The sequence below is a fragment of the Coregonus clupeaformis genome, unplaced genomic scaffold, assembly GCF_020615455.1.
Source record: "Coregonus clupeaformis isolate EN_2021a unplaced genomic scaffold, ASM2061545v1 scaf1266, whole genome shotgun sequence".
NCBI classification, from domain to species: domain Eukaryota; kingdom Metazoa; phylum Chordata; class Actinopteri; order Salmoniformes; family Salmonidae; genus Coregonus; species Coregonus clupeaformis.
The window spans coordinates 55780-69716 of record NW_025534720.1 but is presented as its reverse complement, the minus strand read 5'-3'; the positions used below and the strand labels follow the sequence as shown (position 1 = coordinate 69716).

Sequence of the window (13937 nt, the reverse complement as noted above, 5' to 3'; positions counted from 1 at the left end):
GACAAGATTGTAGACCTACACATGGCAGATTTCACACGTTTCTTTTAACAGGTACATATAGCATATGTACGTACAATAAGGAGTACTCCCATATCAATATACTGTGTCCAATATGAGTATATCAATATACTGTATCCAATATGAGTCAAACGTTTGGACACCTACTCATTCAAGGGTTTTTCTTTATTTTGACTATTTTCTACATTGTAGAATAATAGTGAAGACATCAAAACTATGAAATAACACATATGGAATCATGTAGTAACCAAAAAAGTGTTAAACAAATCAACATATATTTTATAATTTAGATTCTTCAAAGTAGCCACCTTTTGCCTTGATGACAGCTTTGCACACTCTTGGCATTCTCTCAACCAGCTTCACGAGGTAGTCACCTGGAATTAACAGGTGTGCCTTGTTAAAAGTTCATTTGTGGAATTTCTTTCCTTCTTAATATTCCTGGACCTGTGACCAAAAACAAGCTACATATGGACAGTACCAAAACAAATGATCTAATGATTATGTCTCTTCGCAGCAAAATCTGCAGAGCTGGGAAGGTTGTGTCCCCCATATAAATAACATTCTATTAGTTGCAAGCATTTTGTATAATAATTTAAATTGTTTTGCGTATCAGTTCATAAACCATGTGCCATGGAATCGGTAAGTCAAAAGATCTCTTCCCAACTATTTTGTCAATTTTTGTGTCCTTAAATGAAACTGATATACTTTTTTATTCGTCACAATTTTATTTAACCAATTTTGGTCTTTAATGCAGGGCCGACAGACAAGTTCCTTACTTTCTCCCCCTTCCACTTTCCTCTTCCATTTTTGCGGTAATGCTGCAATTATTTGGTTGTAACTTTGGGTAGAGCAGACATTTCCATATGTTTTTGTCAGCTGCATGTGCGACATAACTCCACCAGTCCTACCGATGATATCATTTTACGAAGATTATACTTTTTTTTTATCAATTAGTGTATTTGAGTTTAACCACAATATGTGTTGCATTATTTGTTATGTCCTTTCTGGTGGATTAAATTGAAATTGCAACAAACTTTCTATGGATTGTTTTAAAAAATTGCAATATTTGGGAGATTATTTCCTTTTCAAATAACTGAAAGTGAGAGGTTTTCATTTGAATAAAGGGAAAAAGGCCATTCTTGAACATTGGGTGAGACATTCTTAATAATCTACTAGAGAACCAGTTTGGATTTAAGTATACCTTTTGTATGACTGAAGCCTTTAGTGAGAGATCTAATGCTTTAATATTGAATCAATTCTGCCCTCTGAATTCATATTCATTATATAAATAGGCCTGTTTAATTTTGTCTTGCTTGCCGTTCCAAATAAAATTGAATATATTTTTTCTCATATAATTTAAAAAACTTCGTAGGTGAAGGCAAGACCATAAGAAAATAGGTACTGGGATATTACTAAAGAGTTAATCAGGGTGATTTTTTCCTCAAATAGGCAGGTATTTACCTTTCCATGGTAGAAAGAGCTTACCTATTTTTGCCATCTTTCTATTAAAATGTATTGAAGTGAGATCATTTATTTATTTTGGGATATGTATCCACATACAGAGTATATCCACATCACCATCAGACCATTTTATAGGTAAACTACAAGGTAATGTAAAAGTTGTATTTTTTTTGTGATCCAATACGTAATCCAGTACTGTAATCCAGAGAGGTTAGAAAAAGTATCTAGATCCTCTATGAGGCTGTGGAGGAATCCAAGTTGTGGATTTAAAAGAAAACATGACTCATCAGCGTACAATGACGCCTTTGTTTTTAAGCCCTGGATTTTATTGTTGGATCTGATTTTAATAGCTAACATTTCGATGGCCATAATAAATAGATATGCCGATAGTGGACAACCTTGTTTTACTCCTCTTGACGTTTTAAAACTTTCTGAGAAGTAGCCATTATTTACTATTTTACACCTAGGGTTACTATACATGATTTAAACCCATTTTATAGGAGATTCTCCAAAATTGAAATGTTCCAGGCATTTATATATAAACTCCAGTCATACTTTATCAAAAGCCTTTTCAAAGTCAGCTATGAATAGCAGGCCTGGTTTCCCAGATTTTTCATAGTGTTCTATTGTTTCCAGTACTTGCCTTATCTCCAATGAATTAATAATGTCCGAATTAATAATGTCCGACAATACCTTTTTAATTCTATGCGCTATACATTTTGCTAGAATTTTTGCATCACAACACTGAAGTGTAAGGGGCCGCCAATTTTTTTAATGGACTGGATCTTTATATTTCCCACTTGTATCCTGTTTCAGTAATAATTAAATCAGACCTTCTTCTTGAGTGTCTGATAATCTACCATTTACATAGGAGTGGTTAAAACATGCTAATAACGGTCCTCTGAATATATCAAAAAAGTTTTGCTATACCTCAACTGGTATGCCATCCAGCCCTGGAGTTTTCCCTGACTTAAAGGTTTAATTGCATCAAGAAGTTCCTCCTCTGTAATTTCGCCTTCACATGAATCTTTCTGTACGGCTGTTAATTTTACATTATCAATAGAAAAAAAATCCATACAATTAGCTTCGGTTAGAGGAGATGGAGGAGACTGAAATGAAAACATATGCTTAAAGTACTTTGTTTCCTCTTTCAAAATATAATTTGGTGAATCATGGGTGACTCCAGTTTCAGTGAATTATTTTTGGTAGCATTTCTATGTTGAAGATTAAAAAATTATTTGGTGCATTTTCCCCAATATTCCATCCAGTTTGCTTTATTTGTATAATATATGTGAATATACGTGATATAATAACGTGATTTTTATTGAATAAGTTCCTCCGTTTGTTTTAGTTTTTCCTCTAACAGACAGACAGAGAGACAGGCAGGCAGACAGACAGAGAGACAGACATAACCGATAGACAGACCGATTGTGGTTGACTGACTTTGACTCTTGAGTACTGATTTCTCTCCTTACTCCACACATGAGTTTCCTGTTTTAAGAGGTAGTCTAGTTAGTTTGATTTAAGAGGTGGCAGACAGACAGACAGACAAACAGACAGACAGACAGACAGACAAACAGACACTCAGACAGGTGTAACAGACAGACAGACAGACAGAGAGATAGACAGGTAACAGACACCCAGACAGACAGTCAGAGAGGCAGAAAGAAAGACAGACAGACAGGTGTAACAGACAGGGGGACAGACAGACAGACAGGTGTAATAGACAGAGAGACAGACAGGCTGCTACAGTAGTAAAGGAGATTGATCTGATCTTTCACTGCGTCCCTCAAGCTGTGTGAATTTTTTATGTACTATCCTACACTCTTAGTAAAAGGGTTCCAAAGGGGTTCTTAGGCTGTCCCCATAGGATAACCCTTTTTGGTTCCAGATATAACCCTTTTTGGTTTCAGGTAGAACCCTTTTGGGCTCCATGTAGAACCCTCTGCGGAAAGGGTTCTACATTGAACACAAAAGGGTTCTATGTGGAACCAAAAGGGTTCTACCTGGAACCAAAAAGGGTTCTTCAAAAGGTTATCCTATGGGGACAGCCGAATAACCCTTTTTGGTTCTAGAAAGCACCTTTTTGTCTAAGAGTGTATGCTGTAGGGCCTGTGTACGGTTGTTTATGTAGGTACTCAGTACTCCACAACTTGTTTAGGTAGGTACTCAGTACTCCACAACTTGTTTAGGTAGGTACTCAGTACTCCACAACAGTCTGGTTCTAGGCCTACTTGTGGAGAGGCCTGTTCTAGACAGGGGCCTTCACAAACTAAATACACTGTCTCCAGTCTCTTCGGATGCGTGGGTTCAAATCCCACTGCTGCCACCAACCGTAGTTGTCTCCAGTCTCTTCGGATGCGTGGGTTCAAATCCCACTGCTGCCACCAACCATAGTTGTCTCCAGTCTCTTCGGATGCGTGGGTTCAAATCCCACTGCTGCCACCAACCGTAGTTGTCTCCAGTCTCTTCAGATGCGTGGGTTCAAATCCCACTGCTGCCACCAACCGTAGTTGTAAGAGGAGTTGTTCACTAATCTGTATGTATTTTGACTTGTTGAGTGAAGAGCAGTGGTATCCACCTGGTGAGAGGCCCAGGGCTGAAGTCAGCTAGCCTCTATATGGGGTGGCCAGTGGGACAAATCCCACGAGTTGTTCACCAATCTGTGTGTATGTTGAGTGAAGGGCAGAAGAGCAGTGGCGTCCATCCACCTGGTTGAGGTATGAATGGGACAGTCAGTGGTCACGAGCACCTGTATATACAGTATATGGAGAACACCTGTAGACAGAACTGATTACAGCTACTGACTGACTGACGAGTCCTTCACTCAGGCACAGATCTGGACAAAGACAACAGCAAACACATTGTGGTTGACGGACTTAGACTCTTGAGTACTGATTTCTCTCCTTACTCCACACACAAGTTTCCTGTTTTAAGAGGTAGTCTAGTGTAGTTTGATTTAAGTGGTAGTCTAGTTAGTTTGATTTAAGAGGTAGTCTAGTTAGTTTGATTTAAGATGTAGTCTACTTAGTTTGGTTTAAGATGTAGTCTAGTTAGTTTGATTTAAGATGTAGTCTAGTTAGTTTGATTTAAGATGTAGTCTAGTTAGTTTCCATGTGGTATCAGTGACTGTATTAGAGGCTGAATGGTTGGATTCATTAGATTCATTAGAGCTGAATAGGCAGGCCTACTCTGTAGTGTGACTGTAGGTAGTGACTCTCCACACTAGTGGCTTCATACACTGTAGGTTAGGTAGTGACTCTCCACGCTAGTGGCTTCATACACTGTAGGATAGGTAGTGACTCTCCACGCTAGTGGCTTCAGACACTGTAGGCTAGGTAGTGACTCTCCACGCTAGTGGCTTCATACACTGTAGGCTAGGTAGTGACTCTCCACGCTAGTGGCTTCATACACTGTAGGATAGGTAGTGACTCTCCACGCTAGTGGCTTCAGACACTGTAGGCTAGGTAGTGACTCTCCACGCTAGTGGCTTCATACACTGTAGGCTAGGTAGTGACTCTCCACGCTAGTGGCTTCATACACTGTAGGTTAGGTAGTGACTCTCCACGCTAGTGGCTTCATACACTGTAGGCTAGGTAGTGACTCTCCACACTAGTGGCTTCATACACTGTAGGATAGGTAGTGACTCTCCACACTAGTGGCTTCATACACTGTAGGTTAGGTAGTGACTCTCCACACTAGTGGCTTCATACACTGTAGGATAGGTAGTGACTCTCCACGCTAGTGGCTTCATACACTGTAGGATAGGTAGTGACTCTCCACGCTAGTGGCTTCATACACTGTAGGATAGGTAGTGACTCTCCACGCTAGTGGCTTCATACACTGTAGGTTAGGTAGTGACTCTCCACGCTAGTGGCTTCATACACTGTAGGCTAGGTAGTGACTCTCCACGCTAGTGGCTTCAGACACTGTAGGTTAGGTAGTGACTCTCCACGCTAGTGGCTTCATACACTGTAGGATAGGTAGTGACTCTCCACGCTAGTGGCTTCATACACTGTAGGATAGGTAGTGACTCTCCACGCTAGTGGCTTTATACACTGTAGGCTAGGTAGTGACTCTCCACGCTAGTGGCTTCATACACTGTAGGTTAGGTAGTGACTCTCCACGCTAGTGGCTTCATACACTGTAGGTTAGGTAGTGACTCTCCACGCTAGTGGCTTCATACACTGTAGGCTAGGTAGTGACTCTCCACACTAGTGGCTTCATACACTGTAGGATAGGTAGTGACTCTCCACGCTAGTGGCTTCATACACTGTAGGTTAGGTAGTGACTCTCCACGCTAGTGGCTTCATACACTGTAGGTTAGGTAGTGACTCTCCACGCTAGTGGCTTCATACACTGTAGGTTAGGTAGTGACTCTCCACGCTAGTGGCTTCATACACTGTAGGCTAGGTAGTGACTCTCCACACCAGTGGCTTCATACACTGTAGGTTAGGTAGTGACTCTCCACGCTAGTGGCTTCATACACTGTAGGTTAGGTAGTGTCTCTCCACAGCTCCCAGAGTCTTTTGTAACAGACCTGGGATGTTTGCATTGTGTTCTCTGCACGCTATCAAGGGTCTCAGATTATCTGACAGAGACTCCACAGGAAATCCTCCGCTAGACACAAAAGACCAAGAGACAAGAAATAAAGAGAACAAAGAATTTGTTAAATCAGGATACGATGAGATTCACCAATTCAGGGTGTGTGTGTGTGTGTATATGTGTGTGTATGTGTGTGTGTGTGTGTGTATGTGTGTGTATGTGTGTGTGTGTGTGTGTGTGTGTGTGTGCGTGCGTGTGTGTGTGTGTGTGTGTGTGTGTGTGTGTGTGTGTGTGTGTGTGTGTGTGTGTGTGTGTGTGTGTGTGTGTGTGTGTGTGTGTGAGAGAGAGAGAGTGATAGGGAGCCACAGAAACATGATTCCATGTCAGTCAGTTTGGTTAATTCTATTAAAATTGTTCTCCACAAAAAATACTTCCAGGAATCCTGATGCACAGAGTAAAAAAAACATACCATAATATTATATTTATTACAATTATTACAATTGATCATGGTTTTCTGATCTACATTCTGCCCTGACTCAAGGTCACCCAAGGTCACACAGTGATATTAATAGTGTCTAGGATTAAAGGGACAATCAGCAGTAGAATCAATAACAATAACGTTCTCTCCTCCCCAGTTTCAGTAAAAAGCTGAGGAATAGGGCTGGATAAATGTAACCACTTTCAAATTCCTAAACAGAGCTATGGATGCAATGACTGACCATCCATGACATCAAAATGATCGTTGTAACCGTGGTTTTGAGGCTAAACTGTGTTTGTTCACATTTACATTGTTTACAAACATTGGAGTAAAACAAGCTAATATTCTGGGTTCTGATGGGTTATATATCCCAAAAAATGTATGTAGCAACTGCTGATTGCCCCTTTAAACAGGTGCATCGGTTTAAAGTGTTATCTCGTTTTTATGTTTATGTGTGTGTAGATTTAAGTAGGAAACGTTGATAATATTGTCAGGTTATGAAAATGGCCGATTTTAATCCATATTTATCTTAGATGCAAATAACAACAACAAAAAAAGAGGTCAAATGTTCTGTAAATCACACAGGTTCTTCATTTCCTGGTAGTTTGATGTTCTGTTAATCTCTTCCCACAGCCGTTGGGTAATAATGTCACAAGACACCCTGTAGGTCTAACCCCATGTCCGGAGACCCCCCTTGGAGTTCGGCAAAGATAGACTCATGTTCTGCCCCTTTCCTCTCTTCTTCTAGACATGGGGGACAGAGCCAGTGCAGGGATTTGGGGAAATAGAAGTGTCCCTTCAAAGGTGAGTTCCTAAGATACAGTAAAGTAAAGTAGCAGTAAAATGTGCAATACATGTGGTAAATGCGTCAAATCAGGAAATATATACTTTTCCCGGGAAGTATTTCCCTCTCTGGCAAATGTGTAGATTCCCAGACATTTCTTAATAGGAATGTACACATTTCCTGGAAAATGTATAGATTTCCAGATTATATTAATATATTTGAGATGTTAGATTCTTCAAAGTAGCCACCCTTTGCCTTGATGACAGCTTTGCACACTCTTGGCATTCTCTCAACCAGCTTCATGAGGAATGCTTTTCCAACAGTCTTGAAGGAGTTCCCACATATGCTGAGCACTTGTTGGCTGCTTTTCCTTCGCTCTGCGGTCCGACTCATCCCAAACCATCTCAATTCGGTTGAGGTCGGGTGATTGTGGAGGCCAGGTCATCTGATGCAGCACTCCATCACTCTCCTTGGTAAAATAGCCCTAACACAGACTGGATGTGTGTTTTGGGTCATTGTCCTGTTGAAAAACAAATGATAGTCCCACTAAGCGCAAACCAAATGGGATGGCGTACCGCTGCAGAATGCTGTGGTAGCCATGCTGGTTAGAATTCTAAATAAATCATGTCTCTTTGCTTATTTGAGCTGTTCTTGCCATAATATGGACTTGGTCTTTTACCAAATAGGGCTATCTTCTGTATACCACCCATACCTTGTCAGAACACAACTGATTGGCTCAAACGCATTAAGAAGGAAATAAATTCCACAAATTCCCTTTTAACAAGGCACACCTGTTAATTGAAATGCATTCCAGGTGACTACCTCATGAAACTGGTTGAGAGAATGCCAAGAGTGTGCAAAGCTGTCATCAATGCAAAGGGTGGCTACTTTGAAGAATCTCAAATATAAAATATATTTTGATTTGTTTAACACTTTTTTTGGTTACTACATGATTCCATATGTGCTATTTCATAGTTTTGATGTCTTCACTGTTATTCTACAATGTAGAAAATAGTAACAATAAAGAAAAACCCTTGAATGAGTAGGTGTGTCCAAACTGTTTACTGGTACTGTACATAGACACTATGTTACTGTCCTAACACATCTAGTGCTGCCTCTGTGTTTCAGAGTTACTCTGACGGTTCCCAATACGCTCACATGACTAGCCGGGACATGGGCTCACACTCACACGACAACATCTCTCCTCCATACGTCAACTCCAGAGTAACAGGTAAGAGCATTTCTTTTTACCTTATTGGAGGAACGAGACCATGCAAATGGCTACATGACAAATAACTGTTTTTTTTTAGCAGGTAAGAACTCTTTTTCTATTTGAGGAATGAGAAACACACAGTACAATACAATACGTGACAAATAGCAAACATTGACAACTTTCTTAGAGATGGCAGCTAACAGCTTCGGAGGTACTTTCCAGTCTGTTTGTGAGAAGTGAGAAGTTGTGACATGAGTGTTTTTCTAATTCTCCTCTATCCAGTCTGAGAAATGACCCAGATGTGTCTTGTAAGCAGACTCTTGCCCTTTTTTTTTTTTCCCTGTAAGTGCCTCACACAGTCAGTCAATGACTAGGGCATTAGCTAAAGAGCTAACACGCTGGGAGTATCCCGAATAGCAACCTGTCCTCCACCTAGTGCACTACATTTGACGAGGGCACATAGGGGGATTTGACACACTGTAAAAATCAGGTCACTTAGCGTGATTTTTCTCAGCCCCTTCTCTTTCCCCAGTTGGCATCTGACCGAATGCTCGCTCAACTCTCTCGGCCGGTCGACTGAGGCGGTAACGGAACGCAAGGCGAGCGACGGCAGAGAGTGTTCAGTTACCCATAGTGCCCCTGTCTGCCCCCGGGCCAACTGCTCTGCGTGTGTGTCCGCCTGTCTGCTGTCCCCTCAAGTTGTAAGCCACTGGCCACTGACACAGATGATGTAGCGTTTGACATGAAGGCCAGAGCCTAATTAAGCTTGACTTGCTCCATGAAAAACACTGAGTGTACAAAACATTAAGAACACCAGCTCTTTCCATGACGTACGCTGACCAGGGGAATCCAGGTGAAAAGATATGATCCCCTATTGATGTCACTTGTTAAATCCCCTTCAATCAGTGTAGATGAAGGGGAGGAGACGGGGTTAAAGAAGGATTTTTAAGCCTTGAGACAATTGAGACATGGATTGTGTATGTGTGCCATTCAGAGGGTGAATGGGCAAGACAAAAGATTGAAGTGTCTTTGAACGGGGTATGGTAGTAGGTGCCAGGCTCACCGGTTTGTGTCAAGAACTGCAACGCTGCTGGGTTTTTCAAGCTCAACAGTTTCCCGTGTGTATCATGAATGGTCCACCAACCAAAGGACATCCAGCCAACTTGACACAACTGTGGGAAGCGTTGGAGTCAACATGGACCAGCATCCCTGTGGAATGAATACTTTCGACACCTTGTAGAGTCCATGCCCTGACAAATTGAGTCTGTTCTGAGGGCAAAAGGGGGGTGCAACTCAATATTAGGAATGTGTTTCTAATGTTTGGTATACTCAGTGTATACTCTATTCCCTATATAGTGCACTACTTTTGACCAGAACCCTAAGGTGCCAATTGGGACAGAGGGGTACTGAAGACAGTGCTAAACCGTTTTAGACTGTTTCATGCTTTAGCTAATGCGAGGCCCGTTGTACAAGGAGGCAATCAGATCCAAATGACCTACGGCAACCTTCTGAACCTAGGAGGTAGGTGCCGCACAACTTCAAGGCAGCGCTCTGAGTGTGTCCCAAATGACAACCAATAGGTCCTGGTCAAACTTAGTACACTACATAGGGAATAGGGTGCCATTTGGAACACACCGCTGTCTATCGCTGTGATTTAGATAGAAGACAATCTTCACAGAGACTCACAGGCACCTTATGTATCGGATGAGAAGAGGAGGTGACTAGAGGACTCAGCGGTAGAGACAGTCTGATGAGAAGAGGAGGTGACTAGAGGACTCAGCGGTAGAGACAGTCTAATGAGAAGAGGAGGTGACTAGAGGACTCAGCGGTAGAGACAGTCTGATGAGAAGAGGAGGTGACTAGAGGACTCAGCGGTAGAGACAGTCTGATGAGAAGAGGAGGTGACTAGAGGACTCAGCAGTAGAGACAGTCTGATGAGAAGAGGAGGTGACTAGAGGACTCAGCGGTAGAGACAGTCTAATGAGAAGAGGAGGTGACTAGAGGACTCAGCAGTATAGACAGTCTGATGAGAAGAGGAGGTGACTAGAGGACTCAGCAGTAGAGACAGTCTGATGAGAAGAGGAGGTGACTAGAGGACTCAGCGGTAGAGACAGTCTAATGAGAAGAGGAGGTGACTAGAGGACTCAGCGGTAGAGACAGTCTAATGAGAAGAGGAGGTGACTAGAGGACTCAGCGGTAGAGACAGTCTAATGAGAAGAGGAGGTGACTAGAGGACTCAGCGGTAGAGACAGTCTAATGAGAAGAGGAGGTGACTAGAGGACTCAGCAGTAGAGACAGTCTAATGAGAAGAGGAGGTGACTAGAGGACTCAGCGGTAGAGACAGTCTAATGAGAAGAGGAGGTGACTAGAGGACTCAGCGGTAGAGACAGTCTAATGAGAAGAGGAGGTGACTAGAGGACTCAGCGGTAGAGACAGTCTAATGAGAAGAGGAGGTTACCAGAGGACTCAGCCGTAGAGACAGTCTAATGAGAAGAGGAGGTGACTAGAGGACTCAGCGGTAGAGACAGTCTAATGAGAAGAGGAGGTGACTAGAGGATTCAGCGGTAGAGACAGTCTAATGAGAAGAGGAGGTGACTAGAGGACTCAGCGGTAGAGACAGTCTAATGAGAAGAGGAGGTGACTAGAGGACTCAGCGGTAGAGACAGTCTGATGAGAAGAAGAGGTGACTAGAGGACTCAGCGGTAGAGACAGTCTAATGAGAAGAGGAGGTGACTAGAGGACTCAGCAGTAGAGACAGTCTAATGAGAAGAGGAGGTGACTAGAGGACTCAGCGGTAGAGACAGTCTAATGAGAAGAGGAGGTGACTAGAGGACTCAGCAGTAGAGACAGTCTGATGAGAAGAGGAGGTAACTAGAGGACTCAGCGGTAGAGACAGTCTAATGAGAAGAGGAGGTGACTAGAGGATTCATCAGTAGAGACAGTCTAATGAGAAGAGGAGGTGACTAGAGGACTCAGCGGTAGAGACAGTCTGATGAGAAGAGGAGGTGACTAGAGGACTCAGCGGTAGAGACAGTCTAATGAGAAGAGGAGGTGACTAGAGGACTCAGCGGTAGAGACAGTCTGATGAGAAGAGGAGGTGACTAGAGGACTCAGCGGTAGAGACAGTCTGATGAGAAGAGGAGGTGACTAGAGGACTCAGCGGTAGAGACAGTCTAATGAGAAGAGGAGGTGACTAGAGGATTCAGCGGTAGAGACAGTCTGATGAGAAGAGGAGGTGACTAGAGGACTCAGCGGTAGAGACAGTCTAATGAGAAGAGGAGGTGACTAGAGGACTCAGCAGTAGAGACAGTCTGATGAGAAGAGGAGGTGACTAGAGGACTCAGCGGTAGAGACAGTCTAATGAGAAGAGGAGGTGACTAGAGGATTCATCAGTAGAGACAGTCTAATGAGAAGAGGAGGTGACTAGAGGACTCAGCGGTAGAGACAGTCTGATGAGAAGAGGAGGTGACTAGAGGACTCAGCGGTAGAGACAGTCTAATGAGAAGAGGAGGTGACTAGAGGACTCAGCGGTAGAGACAGTCTAATGAGAAGAGGAGGTGACTAGAGGACTCAGCGGTAGAGACAGTCTAATGAGAAGAGGAGGTGACTAGAGGACTCAGCGGTAGAGACAGTCTGATGAGAAGAGGAGGTGACTAGAGGACTCAGCGGTAGAGACAGTCTGATGAGAAGAGGAGGTGACTAGAGGATTCAGCGGTAGAGACAGTCTAATGAGAAGAGGAGGTGACTAGAGGATTCAGCGGTAGAGACAGTCTGATGAGAAGAGGAGGTGACTAGAGGACTCAGCAGTAGAGACAGTCTGATGAGAAGAGGAGGTGACTAGAGGACTCAGCGGTAGAGACAGTCTGATGAGAAGAGGAGGTGACTAGAGGATTCAGCGGTAGAGACAGTCTAATGAGAAGAGGAGGTGACTAGAGGACTCAGCGGTAGAGACAGTCTGATGAGAAGAGGAGGTGACTAGAGGACTCAGCGGTAGAGACAGTCTAATGAGAAGAGGAGGTGACTAGAGGACTCAGCGGTAGAGACAGTCTAATGAGAAGAGGAGGTGACTAGAGGACTCAGCGGTAGAGACAGTCTGATGAGAAGAGGAGGTGACTAGAGGACTCAGCGGTAGAGACAGTCTAATGAGAAGAGGAGGTGACTAGAGGACTCAGCGGTAGAGACAGTCTAATGAGAAGAGGAGGTGACTAGAGGACTCAGCGGTAGAGACAGTCTAATGAGAAGAGGAGGTGACTAGAGGACTCAGCAGTAGAGACAGTCTAATGAGAAGAGGAGGTGACTAGAGGACTCAGCGGTAGAGACAGTCTGATGAGAAGAGGAGGTGACTAGAGGACTCAGCGGTAGAGACAGTCTGATGAGAAGAGGAGGTGACTAGAGGACTCAGCGGTAGAGACAGTCTAATGAGAAGAGGAGGTGACTAGAGGACTCAGCAGTAGAGACAGTCTAATGAGAAGAGGAGGTGACTAGAGGACTCAGCGGTAGAGACAGTCTAATGAGAAGAGGAGGTGACTAGAGGACTCAGCAGTAGAGACAGTCTGATGAGAAGAGGAGGTGACTAGAGGACTCAGCGGTAGAGACAGTCTAATGAGAAGAGGAGGTGACTAGAGGACTCAGCGGTAGAGACAGTCTAATGAGAAGAGGAGGTGACTAGAGGATTCAGCGGTAGAGACAGTCTGATGAGAAGAGGAGGTGACTAGAGGACTCAGCGGTAGAGACAGTCTAATGAGAAGAGGAGGTGACTAGAGGACTCAGCAGTAGAGACAGTCTGATGAGAAGAGGAGGTGACTAGAGGACTCAGCGGTAGAGACAGTCTAATGAGAAGAGGAGGTGACTAGAGGATTCATCAGTAGAGACAGTCTAATGAGAAGAGGAGGTGACTAGAGGACTCAGCGGTAGAGACAGTCTGATGAGAAGAGGAGGTGACTAGAGGACTCAGCGGTAGAGACAGTCTAATGAGAAGAGGAGGTGACTAGAGGACTCAGCGGTAGAGACAGTCTAATGAGAAGAGGAGGTGACTAGAGGACTCAGCGGTAGAGACAGTCTAATGAGAAGAGGAGGTGACTAGAGGACTCAGCGGTAGAGACAGTCTGATGAGAAGAGGAGGTGACTAGAGGACTCAGCGGTAGAGACAGTCTGATGAGAAGAGGAGGTGACTAGAGGATTCAGCGGTAGAGACAGTCTAATGAGAAGAGGAGGTGACTAGAGGACTCAGCGGTAGAGACAGTCTGATGAGAAGAGGAGGTGACTAGAGGACTCAGCGGTAGAGACAGTCTAATGAGAAGAGGAGGTGACTAGAGGACTCAGCGGTAGAGACAGTCTAATGAGAAGAGGAGGTGACTAGAGGACTCAGCGGTAGAGACAGTCTAATGAGAAGAGGAGGTGACTAGAGGATTCAGCAGTAGAGAGATTATTTGCACATC

General features: G+C 43.6%; 1 protein-coding gene across 1 annotated transcript in view; it reads left to right on the top strand.

Moving 5' to 3' along the window:
* The window catches only part of LOC123486550 (transcription factor 4-like), an 89769-nt gene extending 80983 nt beyond the window's left edge, over nucleotides 1–8786 (top strand). The window contains exons 5-7 of the mRNA XM_045217898.1: nucleotides 7251–7306; nucleotides 8415–8517; nucleotides 8782–8786. Of these exons, the coding sequence (XP_045073833.1) occupies nucleotides 7251–7306; nucleotides 8415–8517; nucleotides 8782–8786 (164 nt within the window). The remainder of the gene's footprint in view (nucleotides 1–7250; nucleotides 7307–8414; nucleotides 8518–8781) is intronic.
* Nucleotides 8787–13937: the final 5151 nt, after the last annotated feature.